The following is a 20,476-nucleotide window of genomic DNA, read 5'->3' as shown; positions in this document are numbered from 1 at the left end:
GGCTGAGGTCAACTGCATGAAGTTCAACAAGGCCAAGTGCCGGGTCCTGCACCTGGGGCGCAATAACCCCAAGCAGAGCTACAGGCTGGGAGATGAGTGGTTGGAGAGCTGCCAGGCAGAGAAGGACCTGGGAGTGATGGTGGATAGTCGGCTGAATATGAGCCAGCAGTGTGCTCAGGTGGCCAAGAAGGCCAACAGCATCCTGGCTTGTATCAGGAACAGTGTGACCAGCAGGGCTAGGAAGGTGATTGTCCCCCTGTACTCAGCTCTGGTGAGGCCGCACCTTGAGTACTGTGTTCAGTTTTGGGCCCCTCGCTACAAGAAGGACATGGAGGTGCTCGAGTGGGTCCAGAGAAGGGCGACGAAGCTGGTGAGGGGCCTGGAGAACAAGTCCTACGAGGAGCGGCTGAGGGAGCTGGGCTTGTTCAGCCTGGAGAAGAGGAGGCTCAGGGGTGACCTTATCGCTCTCTACAGGTACCTTAAAGGAGGCTGTAGAGAGGTGGGGGTTGGTCTGTTCTCCCACGTGCCTGGTGACAGGACGAGGGGGAATGGGCTAAAGTTGCGCCAGGGGAGTTTTAGGTTGGATCTTAGGAAGAACTTCTTTACTGAAAGGGTTGTTGGACACTGGAACAGGCTGCCCAGGGAAGTGGTGGAGTCACCATCCCTGGACATCTTTAAAAGACGTTTAGATGTAGAGCTTAGGGATATGGTTTAGTGGGGACTGCTAGTGTTAGGTCAGAGGTTGGACTCGATGATCTTGAGGTCTCTTCCAACCTAGAAATTCTGCGAGTCTGTGTGATTCTGTGTGATTATGCTGATGTTGGTTCATGTATATAAAATCCCAGAGCTCTGTCCAGTCCACCTAACCTCAGCTGCCTGATGAAAGCACCTTAGTTAGCAGCATGCCCAATCTTCCCTGGCTGTATGGTAGGCAGAGGCAAGTCAACTGTGTTGTTCTCTGGAGATCTAAATCAGGCTCCATACGCATCTCTTGCTACTGGCTCTGCAGGCAGAGTAGAGTGACAGCTGTTCAAATTCAGGTAGCTCTGTAACTATGCCTGAAGGCACTGGGGATTAATACAGGCTATGGGAAGGTGACGTGCTACCCAAGAGGACTGGGAACTGGAAGGAGCTGGGACACTCGACTAGCCTGCCCTGCTAATTGAGAGCCCTGACAAAAACAGTGGCAGTGGCTTCAAATCAGATACCTGAAATATTACCTCCTCAGGCCATCTGCCAGCTCCTCTGGTGAACCTTGTTGCGTCTTAGGCATGATTCACTTCTGAATGGCACCTAAATTGCCCATTTTAGCCTAACTTTGATTTAAGATGATCGGCTGTAAACTGGAGCAGGCCCAGGACATCTGCCCCAGGCAGATTAGATGGGAGTGCTACCTACCTGCTATGGTTATGCTGGCAAAAGTGTTCTCCAGTCTTTAGTCTTGTGAATGTTTTTGTGTATCTTCCTCACACAAGGTTAAATTGATTTTGATAGTAATGCTGATGAGGTTAATACTGCCTTTCATTTTGGGATCTGGGAGATGTGAAGAATTATGGAAGTAAAGTGTTATCCGAATACGTTCAGCTCTTTATTACAGCATTCTGGTACCTGTTTTGGGGAGGACTGAGGAGACCATGGGCCTACCTTGTAGCTCAGTGACGCTTTCTCATTCAATAAATACTTAAAATTCAGACTAGGAGGCATTTGTGGGGAAAACAGTGCTCATCCACTGCCCACATGACATGGTCTAATGTTGTGTTTTTCAGTATTTTTCTGTTTGGGGACACCTTCAGTATTCTTTTTGTGTTAAATTTCAAACTATTGACAACATACACGCTCTGATAAGCTGATAAATTACTGGCTGTTGTTCTGGTACCTTTCTGTTGTTCTGACGTTCATTAGAGACTTCAGGTGAAGCGTTTCAGTGAGTTCTGCTGGCTTAGCAACCTGATGCAACTGAGCCCATCATTCAGTGAGGCCTGGAAGGAAAGATCACATATCCAGGAGGGAAGGGATAATAGCATCATCCCAGCCAGCAGTTTGATTGACTTGGGCTTCTGTCAAATAGCTGCCAAAAACTACTCTGCCATAAAAGCTGTCAAGGTGGCTTCAGTCCCCAAAGCAGCATTTCCTGTTTTCTTCCTTTGTTCTCACCTGTGTAGCTGCTTTGCTGAATGTGTTACATGCACATGTGGCTGTGCAGTGAGTGGGACCACAGAATAAAGAGCTGCAGCGAAAAGTTAGTTTTTAGACAGATTTTATTTCTCAATGGCTTTGCGTGCAGCCACAGAAACACTTCTACTAGCACAAGTGAGTAGGGAATTGAAAATACTGGAGTGACTTTGGGGAGGTTTCAGTTGTTTCTCTTTATGAGAGTGGTGACTTCTGACCCCTTGGGTTTTATATATCATTTAATTTTGTTACACACATCAAAAACTTAAGAAAAAATGAAACATTTTTTTTAAAAAATCTGTTAATCTTTCACTTGTTTTGTCAAACTTGTTTCACTGAACTATGATTGTCGATTGCAGCTGATTGCATGCTTGTGTTTTTCTGTTTTTGAAAAACATTAGTACTTTGTAATTAAGCTGAGCTTTCCGTATTCATTAGGAGTCATTTAAATTTTGTTCTGAGAAAATGAAGTTGCAAATGCTCACATTTTCACCTGGGATATTTCTGATGAGCTTGTCAGTGATTTTTTTTAATATAATTTATTTTTCTTAAGTGTATTAATAACTTTTTAGCATAATTGGAGGAGTGAAACAGACCAGAAGATACACAATATATGGGTAGACCTGTTTCAATTTCCTCTATCTGTCTCTCAAGAATTTTTTCAGTTCATAGCCACCTGGGCATACACCAGGGCTACTTAAGTTGCTGCTATTTAGTTTAAGCTGCTCGATGAGCTTACACTAAGATAGCAAACCACGACTAAGAGCAGCTGAGACACAGGCACATGTTCCCTTCTGGCCAGCTTTGTTACCTGGAGTAATAACTTTGGGCATAGATTGTAACTGTGACTTATTAAACTGCTCTAGTAACTTGCTTGGTGAATGCAAGAGCTGCCTGCGAAGGACACTAAAAAATTGTGTCACTTTCTTTTTGTTACTCTATCTAGCTGTCAAAAGTTACTACTTGAGTGGTAGCCTTGTCTTAATTTTATCTTTTTTACAATTCAATTTAGCATGTACTACAAACGACTAAGTATTTGAAGCAATATTATTTTCAGACTATTGGACAATTTGATTTTTTCTATTAACACATTTCAGTAGGTATATTTAAATATTGGAAATAGGAAGAGTGTATGACCTTGTCATTTATCATGTTATAAATTCTTTTGTTTATCTTCCTAAATTGCATTGTGAAGTTGTCAAAAATTGTTATTTTTATTCTTCTTTTAAGGGGTATTGCAGAGATTTGCACGGAACAGTGCTCTGGGCAAATGCTGCAAATTCTGTTACACTACAGAATGTAATTGTTACACTTCAAAAGATACTAAAATTTAAAATTATATGAATGGCCAGAATTCCATGGGGGGAAAAATGTAATGTTAATCTAAATTAATATATTGAGAATTCACTTAACAGTGGCACAGCTTAGCAAGTCTATGATTCCAGTTTTTTAAGTGACTGGATGAAAGGCAATTGAGAATTTTTATTCTATTCAGTGGTGGAGTATGAATGACAAACTGTATCCTTGTCTGAATGTTGTTCATTGATATGTACTCTTTAAGAGTGTTGCTTGTATCTGTTATAGATCCTGGCTCTGTCGAACGCACAGCACAAAAAAGGAAGTTTCCCAGCCCTCCACATTCCTCTAATGGTCACTCACCACAAGATGCATCAACAAGTCCTATAAAAAAGAAAAAGAAACCTGGTCTATTGAACAGTAATAATAAAGAGCAGGTAAGAGAAGTCATGGTCTTGTTATGCTAGGATGTGAAACAATGAAGGATTTAGAGACAGATGAATAGGTGCCATTTCCTCATTAGGAAACACAATTTTCGTACTATAAGAAGTATACACTTATTGGTGAATACAGTGGGTGTAGGAGTTTTTTAAGTTGGATTTGGGTGGGCTTTATTTTTTATTCTGCAGACTTTTTTTTTTTAAGAGAGAGTACCTGTGTCCTGCTTTTTATTTCATAAAACTAACAAGACATAACCAGTAAGTGTTATTTTGAATAAAAGGATTATAAAGGAATATAGAAATAATAACAACAACGCTAAAAACTCTCGTTAATTTAAACCATTAGAAGGAAGTGTTTGGGGACACTATCTACTAGATTAAGAAAGATACCACAGTGTCAGTGAGAATCTATTCTCATTTCTACTACCAATTATTAACAATAATCCAGCTGTTCCCTTGCTTGGTACTATGCAGATTCCCTCTCCTTCCTTTTAATTGGCAGACAGTATACACTGCTATCAAACTGGATGAATCAAATGCTGGCAGCATTTTTCAGTTCTCATGTTTGAAACGTTATTTTCAATGTCTTCTGAATACTGAGTTCATAGCATTTGCTGTAGCTCTTAGAAGAACTCCAGAGGACTTTGAGAAATTCTGGTTCAATGTATGATGCAAGTGAAAGAATTATGTGAATTATGTTGGATACCAAATGCTAGAAAACAGCTGTATCATCCCGGAACAGATTACATGAAAGCAATCTTTAGCCCTACTGAAATTATTTCTCATCTAATTTACAGATAACATACCTCTGTGTTGTTCAAAGTCCTTTTGCATGTTAGTACATTTTTGCCAATATCATGAAAACACAGGATTAAGTTCTGTGGCTTAAAGCATTTTTTCCTCATTAATAGCATCCATATTAAACATTAGTATGATACAATTGCACTGGTTAAGAAAGAAAATTAAATTCCTAATCACTGCAGTTATTCTGGAACGAAAACTGTGAATAACTCAGGCCAAAGAAGTCTTTCAGTGTTAAGTATATTTTATTGAAGGATAATTGGCAGGTCCAGTAATAGCATGTGTAGGCATTGTTGAACTAGTTTACTGTGGCCAGTTTGGCTTTTACTGTTCTTCACTGCAGGCTCTTTAAACTGCTCCACATCCTGGACACTTGCTAGTGAAACTGATGAGAAAACAAAGTTTTTCTTTCAAGACTGTTAAAATTTAAACTCCTAAAACATTTTGCTCTGATTAGTACAACTGAAAAGGTCTTTTGATGTAGTTGAGATTTTCTGTTGTTTTGTTGTTCAGATCATTTTTGAATCTTCTTCTTTTTTTTTTTTTTTTTTTTTGTCCTTAAACTTAGCTCAGGCAAAATAAGCTGATAGATGTCTAAATGATAGGAACATCCTTGATCAGACAACTAATTCCTCCCATTTTCTAGCAGAAATGGACTCTTTTATTTAGATATTAGGAGATCATTTTTCTGTAGTGTCTTACAGATTTTAAAACAGGATCTTTAATTCTTAGGATTTTAGTGTGGATATCCACTTGAAAATCAAAGTATGCAATAAATTTTACTGGTAATTTGCTTTGTCTGCAGTTGAAGACAACGCCCCATAGTTGCATCTATATATAAGTATAGGCTATTGAGATTTTGGTCTTATAGCTGTGGTGCATGCAACTACAAACAAAATCTGCTTCTGAATTGTAAACTGCAGCTTTCTCTTTTTCACTCTGTGTTTACATGCATCTTTCTGTCTCGGTTTGAATGGCATAATAATACATTAGAAATGTAGGAAAAGCCTTTTCTTATCCCTTTTATTCCAGAGGATCTCCTTGAACCTTTCATATAAAAAAACTTGTATTATATAATTAAACATACACAGAGAAAGTACAGAAAATAATACCTGGTCCATTTCTGTGGTGGGAGCAAGTACCTTTTCACTGGCTGTATTGTCTGTAGAATAGGAAATGCAGACTGTCAAAACATAGAAATTCGTGTGAACCTGTAGGTAGCAGAACACTTCTGGAATTACAGTGACATTCCTTCTTTGCTTAAAATACTATACAGTATTTGATAATTACAGGTAATATCTCTTCTGATGTATCTTTTGAGATATAATCTTTAGCTGAATTGTCATAGAATATCACTTCTGCACCTTGAACATCCTCTATTCATGAAAATAATTAGACCTTGTCCTTTGTAACGTAATAAATCTAGAAAGATCACAGTCCAAACTGGCATGATAATGGTTTGTGGTTTTTAGTATTTGTCCTGTGTGAGTAGTTTTGTACAGGATGCTGCAAAGGTTTGGAACATGTGTATTGTTCCACTGTTTTATGAATCACGTAGGCATGTGACAGTTTAAGGGCTCAAGAACTTGTGGAGCTGTTAATTGGTGTAGGAAGCACACAAAATTTCCTGAGAATCAAACAAAACGCTTCTGCAAACTACAAACAGCCAGTTGGATAGTTAAAATAATGTCATGAACAAATGGTTTTATGTCATACAAAAAAAAAAATTTACAGTAAATAGCTTAAAGATAAGATTATTTCCCTCCATCCCCTCTGCAGCAAACTGTGCCTATAGTTAATACCAACCAGTGAACTTTAGTTCCTTTGTCATTGATAAACAGTACTTATTTTCCAATAAATGTTATAATCTCTTCAAATTCAATCTAATAAACTTTGGGTCTCTGTTGACCCGTTTTGGCTATCCCAGGATCTTCAACTGTTGTGTTTTGATATCAACTGTCATCTTTGAGCTATTTGAGGCTCAAGTGAAAGTCAAGTTCATGCAGTTTATGAAGTTAACACTGTTTTCTAGTGCAGGCAAACCAGTGGAGATTGTGAGTCTTAAATTTTGATACACATTTAAATGGTAGATTAAATCTTTTCCAGGGTTCATGCTGCTTTGGCACACCCTGTTAAGGATGTGAATCTGCTCCTGTATCACCCTGCTCTGTGGTTTGGCTTATCAATTAAAACCAGCACTGTCTTTCTTGATTTTAAAAAGTTGTGAATTGCTGCAACTTAGGACAGATTTGCATCATGTTCAGCTTCTTGTTTCATGACTAACTTCTTCAGTTGTCCTAGGTTTAGCCACTACTAAATCTCTCTCAGTATTTAGCTTCCAGAGTCCCATGGAATTCTGAGTTCAGAGGACATATAACCTTTATAGCTACACTCTTTTCTTGAAGATAAAAGTATTTACTGATATTCGTTGGATTGTGTGACCTGCACATTATGTCCTCGCCACAAAAATTTATTTTGAGTGTTGAGTGTAATTCAGCATTTGTTATCTGAACGAGAAAGTAAACCTCTTTATGAATGATTTTGTGCAATGAAAAGGATATTGTGCTTACATAAATGTTAATCAAACTCTGTAGATTTCTGCTTGTTTTATATAATGAATATTATTATTTGAAAAATGCAAATTTGTTTTGAAACCAAACCTGTTTTTCTTGCCTACATTTCAGTCAGAACTAAGACATGGTCCGTTTTACTATATGAAGCAGCCACTCACCACAGACCCTGTTGATGTTGTACCACAGGATGGACGGAATGATTTCTATTGCTGGGTTTGTCATCGGGAAGGCCAAGTCCTCTGCTGTGAACTCTGTCCTCGGGTTTATCATGCTAAGTGTCTGAAACTGACAGCGGAACCAGAGGGGGATTGGTTTTGCCCAGAATGTGAGGTTAGTTTGTTATAAGGAGTGGATTTCTTTCATGTGTGTGAGATAGAAGCAGCTTTTTTACATTCCTGAACATTTGTTGTATTCCTGTATGACCTCTTGGTAACAGTATCAGAAGAATTTGTACAAAAGGAGGCATCTCTTGTTGCTTCCCCACTTCTCTGTATGTGTTCCGGGATTGTGTTTGCCTTCTTACCATGACTCTTCAACTTCCTTTGTGTTCCTATCTCTAGAGAAGGCCTCATTTCAAAGAGTGATCCCTTCATCACAGCTCTAGTTCTGAAAACATTCTTCATTTTCAGCTAGTTTAACTTATGCTTCTTCCTTTGGGCTGATAGCTCTGCAGCAGTGCTTGAATTATTTGTCGCTGTAGGGTTTTCGTAAACAAGTGAATATTATTATTATTACTACTATTTTTTTTTTCTGCAGGGCTAAGGAAGAATTTAACCATTCCTCTCCAGTGATTCCTGGGGAGAGAATAATTAGCATCATAGTATCTTCAATGAAAGTAAATTGGTTTATCACATGCTATTCTTTGGCCACTTAGCATATTAGAGCCCAGGTTAATTTCTCACTTATTCACATTTCTGTGAACTTGCATTTTATTGAAATTATGTATTCCCATATTCACTTTGTGTGATATAGAAGATGGATGCAGTTTCCAGTCCTTTCCCTTTTTTATTTTTTTTTAAACTTTTGTTAACGTATTCAGAATTAAAATTGAGTAAAACAATTATCTGAAGTACTTATGATGCATCATCTGAAATGTTTTGTTTCATAGGACGTAATTATTTTCTTCCATTCAAATGTTGGGATGTTTTAATGGAGAAGAATTCACCTTGAAATGTTTGCTGACAAAATATTTTGTAATCTTAATTTTTAGAAAATCACAGTTGCAGAATGCATAGAAACACAGAGTAAAGCTATGACAATGCTCACCATTGAACAGCTATCATATTTACTGAAGTTTGCACTACAGAAAATGAAACAGCCAGGGGTAAGGAAGACTTTTCTGTATTCTTGGATCATATGCTTGTCATAACACTGGATTTTGCTTCCTTTTGTTGATCTTGAGCCTAGCATATTTTATTGGACTATATATGACAACTTCTGTACTGTCTACCACCTGGTGCAAACATTAGTTAAGACTATATATATGTTTTTGGAGTGCATTTAAAATTTAATTTTTAATGCAACTTCTGGAGATATTTGCAGTACACCTAATGAAACTACAGCATGGCTTCCCAAGGGGACTTTGTGTTTTCTCACTCACTGAAAGTGGACAGTGCTATTTCTGAGATACAAGGGGAGTGACAGGATATGATCTCTTACCAGTCCAGGTACATGGGCAAGATTGTAAGCACAGACACTGTTTGGTAATTCATTATAACGATTGAAATACTAGCATCTGTCTATTAGGAGAAATACAGTTTTTTACCACAAAAGTTAGTAGTATCATATGCTTGTAAAACACTGAATGTTTTCCTCTCAGTGTGTTGAAAACCTGTGCCATCAACTTGCATACCAGTTGAGATTGCTGCTCTATGAATTTTTGTCTTGGAGGCAAAATTGTTTCCTCTTGACTTTTACCTCTCTCCACAAGTCTGTCTCAATCCTCAAGATCAACGTGCTTCTAAGTTTCAGATATTCCAGTCACTGATTCTATGATTCGGTTTCTGGTCACTCTTCCTTCACTGCGCAAGCTTTGTCTAGTTTTCACACATGTGAAGAAAAAAAGTAAATCAAAGTAAGATGCTGAGATGAATTGCCGTGGCTTGCTTTAACTCCTGTTCCTTTCTTGTACCTATAAATAAGTTAGAGGAGTCTGTCTGCAATGTTACAGTAAAATACGTCGGGAAAACCAGATGCGTGGAATCATGGGCTCTTTGCAACTCTGGTGTCTCTATGATAAGTATTGTAGCACAACAATAGTGGCACTTTCTGGAAAGGTTACTCTTTAGTTTTGATACACTTTAGCTCTTCAAGTATTTTTACTCTGGAGTGGTCAATGCTCTTCTTTTAGGAGGAGGCATTAGAAGCTTTAAGAGCTGCTTTTCAGAAGCAAAGTGTCAGTTTTTGTTGATATTGAGTCAACAATCAAAACATTTTGAAAATGCTAGAAAAATAGAAAAATAATGTTTAATGAATGCTATAGAAATATTTTGCCCTTTAGGCATTTTACTAATAACCTGTTGTTTTTGTGCCTGATTAGAAATATATGTATTAATGAAACTGTTCAAAATTAAGATGCAGTGTGATTTTTTTTTTCCTAACAGACAGAGCCATTTCAAAAGCCAGTTTCACTGGATCAACACCCAGATTATGCAGAATATATCTTTCATCCAATGGACCTTTGTACATTAGAAAAGGTTTGTATGAAGCACGGAGAGGAAGATCCTTTCAGTTTGATTGCTGTGGTTAAGATACCTGGAGTGTTTGTTGGGAGGCAGGAAAGAGGTTGTTTGAAATTTTTTTTTTATTGTATTTTTATTTTTTTTTTGCTTATAAATGCCAGTTCAGTTATAGCTTGAAAATAATCATATGCCCACTGAATGAATCTGCTATTTTGTCTGAACCAGTAGCAAATGCTAAGGAAAAACAGTATGAAAAAGACAAACTTACACTGATGACCTCCTACTGTATAAATGCATCTAATTCCAGGGATCATCCTGTGGGGAGACTTCGTTAATCAGAGTTTGCATTTGATCATCATGTTTGTTAGCTATTAATGGATCACTGGTACATTGATTTGTCTTGGGACCATGTGAGTGTATGACCAGGGGTCATTCCAGACTTATGTACTGATCATTCAACAAATACTGTAAGCTCCACTGCACCTGAGATGTGGAAGAAAAATGAAACAGTAAAGAGTTGGATTATGGTAGTTTGATTGTCAATTCAGTAATAAGCTAGGTGCTTCACATCATGACGTTCTTCATTCTCCACCATGTTAATAAATAGTGGAGCACTGCAGAGCTTTGCTCTGCTACTACTTGGTGAAGAGTCAGCAAGCATTTTCATTCTCTGTCCCTTTACAGTGGACGTTGATATCTGTGTTATAAAGGTATGACAAATCCATGTGACTGATTTTATCTAAATGAATTACTTCACCCAGATGGTAGGTTGGAATATCACACATCCTGTCTTATGTGGTCTGGTGAATAATTTTTTTCTGAGCCTTGTAAAAATTAAAAAAGCAAGAGTTCTGTGGAGCAGTAACATGCCAGTAGAATAATACTGTTTGAGGAAATTAACGGATGGTGTATTTTTTCCCTTGGTATTTTTTTTTTTTTAACATTGAAGAATTGAATTTAGTTTTATTAAATTGATTTAGATCAGGTTTTCAGAACAATGAAAAACCAACATGAATTTGATAGATTCTTAAGTATTTAAAATTACAGGCTTTACTATAAATAAGTATTTTGTTTTATTAGTTGTATGACTTATGGTAGGAAACTGTTCAGGAAGAAGCTTTCACTTCTTACTCATTTCTGTTTCCTGATACATTTTATTTTTTTTATTTCCAGAATGTTAAAAAGAAAATGTACGGTTGCACTGAAGCATTTTTGGCTGATGCCAAATGGATTTTGCACAACTGCATTATTTACAATGGGGGTAAGAACTTATGCACATGTGTACTTATGTCCTTGAATATGAAATTCAGGATTAGATAAAGTAATAGATCAAATGGTAGATTTGCTTGCAAATGCTGAAAGTATCTTTTTGCTAATTATTATAGTTCCTAAACACAATAATTTTTTAAAGAGCTGACATACATATAATTTAGGACCAAATACTGCCTGTGCTATCACTTGCTCATTCCATTTTAAACTTTTTTCAAATTGACGATACATTGCTTTACGATTTTGCATGATGCTGTGCTTTATAGGAGACCTAGTTGAGGAAATGATGCAACATGTTAATCACTTTACAGTGTATCAGTGGTGGGCAGGCTGCAGTTGGATTAAGGGAACACTTTAACAGCTTCACTGTATTTATTGGGAACAGAATTGTTTGCCTATTTCTTTTACAAGTATGTATTTTGTGTATACTGGTTTTGCATTATCTTCTTAGATGTTCCCTTTTGTCTTTTAATACAGACTTTTAAAACTAAAACCTGTTGATTTTATCACAATTTTAGCATAAGTTTTCTTGGTTAAAGCATTTTTCTTGTTTCCCCAGGAAATCACAAATTGACACAAACAGCAAAAGTCATCATCAAAATCTGTGAGCATGAGGTATGTGTTCCCCAGCTAATTTGATTGTTCTATCTGTATTTTTAAAGTGGAAACACATTCCATTGCTTGTACTTGTGATTGAAATAATGTTTTTTGTTGTGTATATTACATAACTCTAATTTGCGTAGGCTTTCTTATGTTTAGAGATGCATATCCATGGCCTATGGAATGATTTTGAAAAGGGCATTGCTAAAGTGTCTTCCGTTAGGATATTCTCTCTATATAATGAAGACTTTCAATGGTGGGTGGTGGGAGAAAGAAGACATATGGAATCTGCACAGACACTTATCTTTCCAAATGAATGCTTGAGTTGGAAAAAGAAACACAGATTTTCTGATCTATAAATACATTTTTTTGTGTTTCATCTGCCGTTACTATATGGAAGTCCTATGAATAAGTACAGAAATGACTGCCTGTGTTTTTAGCTGATCATTTGCACTGATTTTATTTCAGTGGCAATTTGTAATGTTTTGCATTACAAATACTTGCTATTCTAAATGTAGTATATTTGAACAGTGTTTCATTTATAAATTATCTGATGATCTGACACTTTGTGCCAAGTGTTTTCCTCACCCCTGAGTTGACAGAGCAATATGCATGATATGCATTAAATTCTGAGATTGTATCTTCACAGAAAAAAAATGCATGTGTAACCTGAGCCTGGTTTCTTACATGTTTTTTGTAATCTGAATATAAGGAACAAAATATTTATTTTTTTGTTCTGCCTAAATTGCTATGAAATGAAATGCCCAATTGAGGTTATATTTTTGTGTCTGGAACAAATGATGATAAATCACAGAATCACAGAATTTCTAGGTTGGAAGAGACCTCAAAAATAATTCTTTATCATTGGAACAAATACATCAACAAAGCAAGAATATTTTTTTGACTGGAGTAAATGACAGCGTAGCACATAATCTGAAGAGACATGTAAAAATGTGATTAGATCATTAGCTGGAAATGATACATTACAGCGGTAGAAAAAGATGGGTTTCTGTCAAAACAGTGTTGAGTTCATGACAAGTAATGGTTGATTTATGACCATAGAATTGTGGGAAAATTATGTTAGTAAATTTGATTAACTTTATAATATTTGTTAATCACACTTTAGGCAGTGTTTAAGCTACTAAATAACCATTTGTTCTTTCTTTTCAGATGAATGAAATTGAAGTGTGTCCGGAATGTTACTTAGCTGCTTGCCAAAAACGAGAGAATTGGTTTTGTGAGCCTTGTGTAAGTTAAGGGCTACGGTAGCCTAGATAATAGATTAAACAAAGTTCTCATTTGACTCTGACTTGTTATCCTCCCATTGTTTTCAACCTGTGGTGGTTACTGAGGAGTTAGTGAGTCAAGGAAAACTGCTGAAGTTTACTGAACCACTGGCTTGTGGTTGTGCATCATGCAAATCATGGTCCTCGTGGAAACTGAAGCCCGTTTAAAGATGTTTAGCTGTCAGATTGCATACTTTTAGTGAGAAATACCTGTTAAAGTTGTCAGCAAGCAGTTTGCAGCCTCTCAGTCCACAAATTCAGGATATTTGCTCATGGGTCATCTGTGGTACTTGCACTTAGAGTTTTAAAGGTAATACTGCTTGTATCTTCTTCATGTGTGTTTTACCTCTTCCTCTAGAGCAATCCTCATCCTTTGGTCTGGGCTAAACTCAAAGGCTTTCCATTCTGGCCTGCTAAGGCACTGAGGGATAAAGATGGGCAAGTTGATGCCCGTTTCTTTGGCCAACACGACAGGTGAGAATTTAACCAAAGGATGTTTTTGGCTGTAGTTAAAAAATTCATATTGTAATTTTGTGCTCTTGGAGTTTTTGGATTCTGTTTTTTTGAAATGTGACCCTGACAAGCTATATAATACTGTAGCCTATGCATTTTTGTAGAATGCAAGTCGTTTTTGTAAGACCTATATAATCTCACTGAATATGCACATTAATTCCTGTGACTGTGATTTTGTGCTGCAAAGAACTACAGTTCTTAAGGGTGGAACCAAATATTGTGTAAACACTACAGGAATGAACACACAACTGTGGATTTAAAAAATGGACAAAAATGATCTGTGTTGAAAATGCCAGCTTTGCTCTGAAAGGTATTAATTTTTCTGTTCCTGTGAACCCTCAGCTTAGATGGAGAAAGCCATGGTGAAGACTAGTTGATTTATAATGAATTAAAAATACAAATCCATATAGTTATAAAAACATGTGCTTTAAAGCTGTACGGGGCCATGAAACTATTAAGTCAAAGTTTCCCGAGCTTCCTTGGAAAGCAAAGTTTTAGAGTCTGGCTCATTTCATGATGAATAAAATCTTTCCAGTACTTGTTGGAGAGAAGCAATTTTTCCTCGCTTGGGGAGTTTGATTGCTCTTACATTAGGTGTAAAAATAGATTGTTATGTATTTAAGAATGTTATTTTGAAGTCTTTTTTTTTTTTTCCTGAACTGTGTTTTTCTGTTTCTCTGCTAATTATGAGCAATGGAAAAATTGTTTAGTAACGGTCATCTTACAGTTCCACAGACTATTTTGGTTAAGTATGTTTCGTCATACTTGACCAATGTTTATTCCTGTTTTATGTGTTACTGGGGAAGTGTAAGATAAGCTAGGAATAATCTAAGACAAGCAATTACTTACATACCACAGCTGAAGCACTGAGCTGTTAAAAGAAGGTGGAGGTAGGCCTTTGAAATTACCTGAGATGTGCATATCTTTATGACTAGGATAAAATAAATCAAAATTTGAAGAAAAATAATAAAAGTTGCCAAAGTCAATTCGCAGTGTGAAATGTAGTCATATCATCTTTTTTTTTTTTTTTTAATAGGGCCTGGGTTCCAATAAATAATTGCTACCTCATGTCAAAAGAAATTCCTTTTTCTGTGAAAAAGACTAAAAGCATCTTCAATAGTGCAATGCAAGAAATGGAGGTTTATGTTGATAACATTCGTAGAAAGTTTGGAGTATTTAATTATGCACCTTTCCGGACACCATATACTCCCAACAATCAATACCAAATGTTGTTAGATCCTGCAAACCCAACTGCTGGAACTGCAAAGACAGACAAACAAGAGAAAATCAAACTGAACTTTGATATGACAGCATCGCCCAAGATTCTAATGAGCAAGCCTATGTTGAGCAGTAGTACTGGTCGTAGGATTTCGTTGACAGATATGCCACGGTCACCAATGAGTACAAACTCATCAGTGCACACTGGATCTGATGTTGAACAGGATGCAGAGAAAAAAGCAACTTCCAGTCATTTTAGTGCAAGCGAAGAATCCATGGACTTTACAGAGAAAAATACAGGTAAAAAAAAGAAGGGGGTACAAGACTTCTGCATGTGTTTAATTTACTAGTTAGAATTGTTATGATTAGGAGATATTCTATTTAAAAATTGATAGCTCTTTTTCAAGGTGTTAATTAGCGTTCCCCAACTGAATAGCTAAAATATGATAAAATTACAGTTGTACAGGCAGTGTAGATAAACAGAAATAGGAGCAGCAAATACAGAATTTGGACTTTTCAGACTTACAATGTAGTGAAAGACCAAACAGTAGCTAATTTTGTGTTGCTCATGCAAACCTTCCATCAAATTAAAATCATCACTATCTAACCCCTCCAATATGATATGTTATTTGAGTGTCCATAAAACTGCTTTTGTTGAAAGAATTTCTTTGCGAAGGAAATTGAATCTTTTTTTTCTTTAACTTTTGATAATGCTTTAAAAATTGATTGGAGATAAACTTTTACCAGTGCTGTATAATGGGTAGCTTAACTGCAAATAATTGTTCAGACTTAACATACAATTCTGCATTTTTTTGTCACATATTTTGGAGCAATAGAAAATTTCCAAATTGCTAATGGATTTTGGTACAGTTTTTGGCAGGGTCTAATTTTTCAGATTCCTTTTTAAAGAGTTTTTGGTTTTTTTTTGATAGTGGCATATAATCAAGTAAAAACTTGTAAAAACTTTGAAGTTTTCCAAGTTTCTTGATCATGGAAGCTGAAAAATAAGGGAAGTTCTAAAAGCTACATGTAAAGGATGGTTGAAGATACATAAGAAATCGGAGACTGGAAAAAATGGTTGAAGTGATAACAGTGAAGTTTCCTAAATTTTATTTTGCTTTGATATGATCAATATCATAGATTTTTTAATTTTTTTTTATGTTAGACTTGAAATTGTAACCCAAAAGAAGCATTAAGCTTAGGAAAAGCTTTCATATAAATTTTTCTTCTTCCTTTCTCTCAAGATTCACATACATTTTTTACACAGATTTTACATAAATCTTGAGAGAAAGCTTTTTTTTTCCTTCTAAATTTTTATTTTAGACGATCTGATGTTAAAAATAGCATTAGAGGAAGCTGTAGAGAGCTTCTTCAAACAAGTGTATGTAACTTATTATGGAGGTTATGTTGTGCAATAGAAATGCTTATTTCATTGTTCTGCAGTGTGTGTGCTGTCAAATAATTTCTTAAACTGACAACCATGAACACCAAATGGACAGTAGACCTGGCAGGTCATGGTTTGGGAATCTTATTTCTCTTAGCCCAAAAAAGCTAGGCTGTGAAATGACATTTGGGTACACGTTATCTTGTGATGGGATCCTGTACATCTTATGAAAGTGATGATAAAGTAACTCTGATGAGTTAAAGTGTATGAAAAGATATGGACATTTCAGTAGATGATAACATGTCAAAAGAAATAATTCATTTTATAGATCAGTTATCATGTATGTGTGTGTGTGCATCTTTCACACGAGGTGTAGCTTATAGGTGCTGTTTTCTGTCTTAAGATGTAGAGTTTTAATTAATAACGCAAACCATTTTAATTAATAACCCAAACGATTCTATGATTCTATGAAATATAGAATACCTGCTGTTCCTGAAAACAGCAGATATCACTACCTGTTAGGAATCTGAAAAAATATATAGACAGTCTTTTAGGCACTGGGGAACACAAATTGTTCAGCAGTGAGTTTAGAATGACAGTTTCAGAGCATTAAGCAGAGATTTAATGGACAACTCTTGCTGACAGGAGTTAAGACTTTCTTTTTAGGTAATGGCCTACAGATGTTTCCCTTTCTAGACAGATTGGGTGTTTCCAGAAGTTTGTTTTTGAAACATGACTTTGCATACATTTTGAAGGATCAGAGCGCAGAATTTTGCCTAAACTGTGTGTAAATTAGAATATCCTACTGCCTAATCTGTGAGATTTCATCAGTAATCTCCAACTGCACTGACTAAATTTAGTATGATTTGTGTTTTCAATTCTCTATTTATGTATCTATAAAATGGGCTAGTTTTATTTTTTTAAAATGTTTACCTACATACATGCAATAAAATAGATAGCAGTCAGAGTTTGTTTACATTTAAAATAGCCAAATCTCAAAAGTTGGAAACTTCACTGAAAACAGAGTTGTTTTGAGGTTAAACATTCATTTGGCCTGAATGGAATTAATAGCTGTAGTAACATGATTTTCCTTACAGTTTCTTTTTTTATTAAACTAAAGTATGAGACAGTTGTAAGTTACAGTGGAGATATAACATGATGTTGAAATTATTAAACAAAAATCTTTTCCCTGCTTTTAAAGGTTTAAAAGCTGTTTTGTCCCAGTGAGTATGGCTTTATTGTGATTATTTTTAAACCTTTCTTTATTAATTTTGTACTTTTTCAGCTTCTCCAGCACCCACAAGAACAGGTCAAGCAGGGAGCTTGTCAGGCAGTCCCAAACCCTTCTCTCCTCAAGCGTCAACACCAATTTCTGCTAAGCAAGAAAGAACTTCCACTCCAGGAAGCATTCTGAATCTTAATCTTGGTTAGTCTTGACCTTTGAAAGTCTAATTCTGTTACAGCTGAGTAAATTACAGTGGTGTTAATGTGAGAAAATATGAACAAACTTGATTCTACTTAGCTTTAAATGAACAAAGGGCTTTACATGTGGCACTTATATAATTATTGTTTCATCAAATAAGCTGTTCTTTTTTTGTTTTATAAATGGAATTAAAGTTCCTGTTATCATTTCTTTTTGATGGAAGGAAGTAGCTGAGATGATTTTTGGCTAACCTGTACAAATGAATGTTACTAAACAGTAGGTAAGTTTAAAGCTTTTAATAACATGAATATTGCCATTCTTCACCCATCAGTCTCTTCTGTGAGCACCTGGTAAAGTTTTCCTGTGTTTTTTAGGGTTTAGGATTTATTAGGGTTTCTCTTTTGCTACCTTCATGTCACCTCTTTGCTAACCATCCACATCTAGGAAGATAGATGGAGAAAAGGAATTAGCAGACATCTTGAAATTCCCTAAATTTTAGATTCTGAAATTTTGAAAGATGAAGTAGGAAAGTACTACTTTGGTAAAATAGTTCCAAAAGCCAAAGAGACATAAATCACTTTCTTCAGTCATGCTTTGCTCCCAAGAGTATTCTGATTCAGTTCTGGCCACTTTTTTCATCCCTATGATATTACATGGAGAGACAGGATTCTTTCTCTTGGTCTTTGCCAAATACTTAAGGAAGGCTTGATCACAGCAAGCAGAATTTGAAATGCTTCCAGTGAGCTAGATGTAACTGTAGATACAAGCTTATAGTGTACTTTTTAGTGTGAATCCATCTGTGTGGACGTAACCATTACTTACTTTTGCTGCACTGCAGCTGTTTGTTGCCTTACCTGAAAAAAAAAAAAATTGCATTTGGGAAAAAAAAATGTTAAGAAACATTTTTGTATTGAAATTGTTTGAGCCACAGGTGGGAGACATTAGTTGGAGCTTAGAGTATTTTGAATACATAGGGTGGAACTGAAAATCTGTTGTTGTTGTCCACAAACAATACCATAAAAGAACAGCTAGTATACTTTTAGGTAGAATATCAAATATTTCTTCAGCTTTAGGGGAATTTCCTTTGCTATATATGCTGTTTGGTACTAGGTATGGAAAGGGCACTTCTTCATTTGTTCATGTCAGCTATACCTGACATGGCTTCATCTGGGAATCCCATGGCTTTTAGATAAGATTAATTGTGTGAACAGGGATTCTTTGAAAAAACAAAAGTGAAAGTATAGAAAACAGAAACTTGTACCTTAAGCAGCCAGCTTAAGGGCTGTGTGATCATCCTACAGCAATATTTCAGCAATAAGGAAAGACAAATATTGGAAATGAGCCATCAGTTCTTCCTGGTAGACTGGCTAAAGCGAAAAGTGCAGGTGTGAATGATCAAACTATACACAGATTGCTTGGAAAAATGTGTTAATTCCAGGTTTTTATATATATACGCCTGTCTTTGTGTATTAGAGTCAGAAAAGATGAAATAAAACTTTGACCCAATAAGGAATTATATTTTTCAGATGGGCGATGAGAAAAACTTACTTGTTTTCTTTGTACTAATACCTCAGAATTAATGAGACAAATTGGAAAAACAGATCTTCTCAGTGAGACCTCCTTCTGGGCTAGATAAGTTTGAAATGTGACACTTCTTCCATATTAAGATAGAGGCTCTGCTGGGTAGATATTATAGTGTCTCTTGTCTATCTTTCCCCTTTTGGCCATCTTTTCCTCTATTTATATCCTGCCATATAGTGATGGTAACTCTTTATTTATCAAATCCTAGAGCAAAGCTTTCTATAATTTTTTCTTTTATTTATATACATATTATATACATATATATGGCAAAATTAAAAAAAAAAAATCAACACTCAAATTCTTTCAGTGTGAATGAAAAAGCTTTGTGAGTGCTGATTTCTTTTGAAATTCTATCCTTATCATGCCTGAAAGGAAACTGCACGTCTTGAAAGCTAACTGTAAACAAAACACCTTACTGTAAAACCCTAAGATGTAAGCTGGCAATGCTCCAGTAAAATCATGATTCCAAACTACACTAAGGAAAAGAGGTAAGTCCCATACTTCATTTCTGACACAAAGTTATTTAAGCTGTCCTTGGAAATTGATGAGGGAAATTCCACATTATTCCTGGTTAAACTTTTTGATAGTTTCATTACTCTTTCAACCTCACGTGAATATCCAATCTAAATAATGTTTGCTGGAAATACAGCACATTATTCTAGTTTGTTCCTGACCATGGAGAACCATGGTCGCTATCACCTTTTAGGCAGCTTTCTCTACTTTAAGGAGGAAGGCTGTTAATATTTTTTTCATGTTTCATCTCTCCAAAGGGAATTTTCCCCCTTACATAATATTTTCTAAATTGATTTTGTCTCTTTCCTATGAACCACCTCTTGTTTGCACACTTTTTTTTCCCTGTGTGTTTATATTTTTAAGTGCTCCAAATGGAATGATGTGTTATAATTCATGTTTTGCATAACTCAGAGAACCAGTCTTTAAGTCAGGAAGTGTTAGGAAGAGATTCTAATGACACTTATGATGTATTGCTTCTCCAGTAGCATCACATTGAGTCATACTTACTATACAGCAGTCAGGTCGTTTTTTTCCTCTATTCTTCTTTAGCCAGATACTCCTCATTTTATGAATGGGTCTTTGACACCTCCCCCTCTTCTTAAGTGCAGAGTGCAGAAGAGCTGTAGCTTAACAGCAATTAGAACTATTAATTCAGCTTCTTTGTTTCAGAAACACTCTGCAGTTTAAAAACATTTTGAACTGTGGCCCCTTTCCTAAAAAAGGCAG

The 20,476-nt window shown here is 36.0% G+C and overlaps 1 protein-coding gene across 6 annotated transcripts in view; it reads left to right on the top strand.

Moving 5' to 3' along the window:
- Window positions 1–20,476, top strand: part of ZMYND8 (zinc finger MYND-type containing 8) — a 62,690-nt gene that overhangs the window by 21,418 nt on the left and 20,796 nt on the right. For 5 of the 6 annotated variants that reach the window (XM_082773416.1, XM_082773419.1, XM_082773415.1 and 2 more), the window contains exons 3-12: window positions 3,757–3,905; window positions 7,394–7,612; window positions 8,493–8,606; window positions 9,886–9,978; window positions 11,137–11,224; window positions 11,792–11,847; window positions 13,003–13,080; window positions 13,477–13,592; window positions 14,668–15,149; window positions 17,519–17,659. In XM_082773416.1, coding sequence (XP_082629542.1) covers window positions 3,757–3,905; window positions 7,394–7,612; window positions 8,493–8,606; window positions 9,886–9,978; window positions 11,137–11,224; window positions 11,792–11,847; window positions 13,003–13,080; window positions 13,477–13,592; window positions 14,668–15,149; window positions 17,519–17,659 — 1,536 coding nt within the window. The remainder of the gene's footprint in view (window positions 1–3,756; window positions 3,906–7,393; window positions 7,613–8,492; window positions 8,607–9,885; window positions 9,979–11,136; window positions 11,225–11,791; window positions 11,848–13,002; window positions 13,081–13,476; window positions 13,593–14,667; window positions 15,150–17,518; window positions 17,660–20,476) is intronic. The other variant, XM_082773418.1, reaches the window with a different exon arrangement.

This window comes from Aythya marila (assembly GCF_965140915.1).
Source record: "Aythya marila genome assembly, chromosome: 16".
Classification (NCBI taxonomy): domain Eukaryota; kingdom Metazoa; phylum Chordata; class Aves; order Anseriformes; family Anatidae; genus Aythya; species Aythya marila.
The sequence above is the reverse complement of the archived record's forward strand: the minus strand, read 5'-3'. Positions and strand labels throughout refer to the sequence as shown.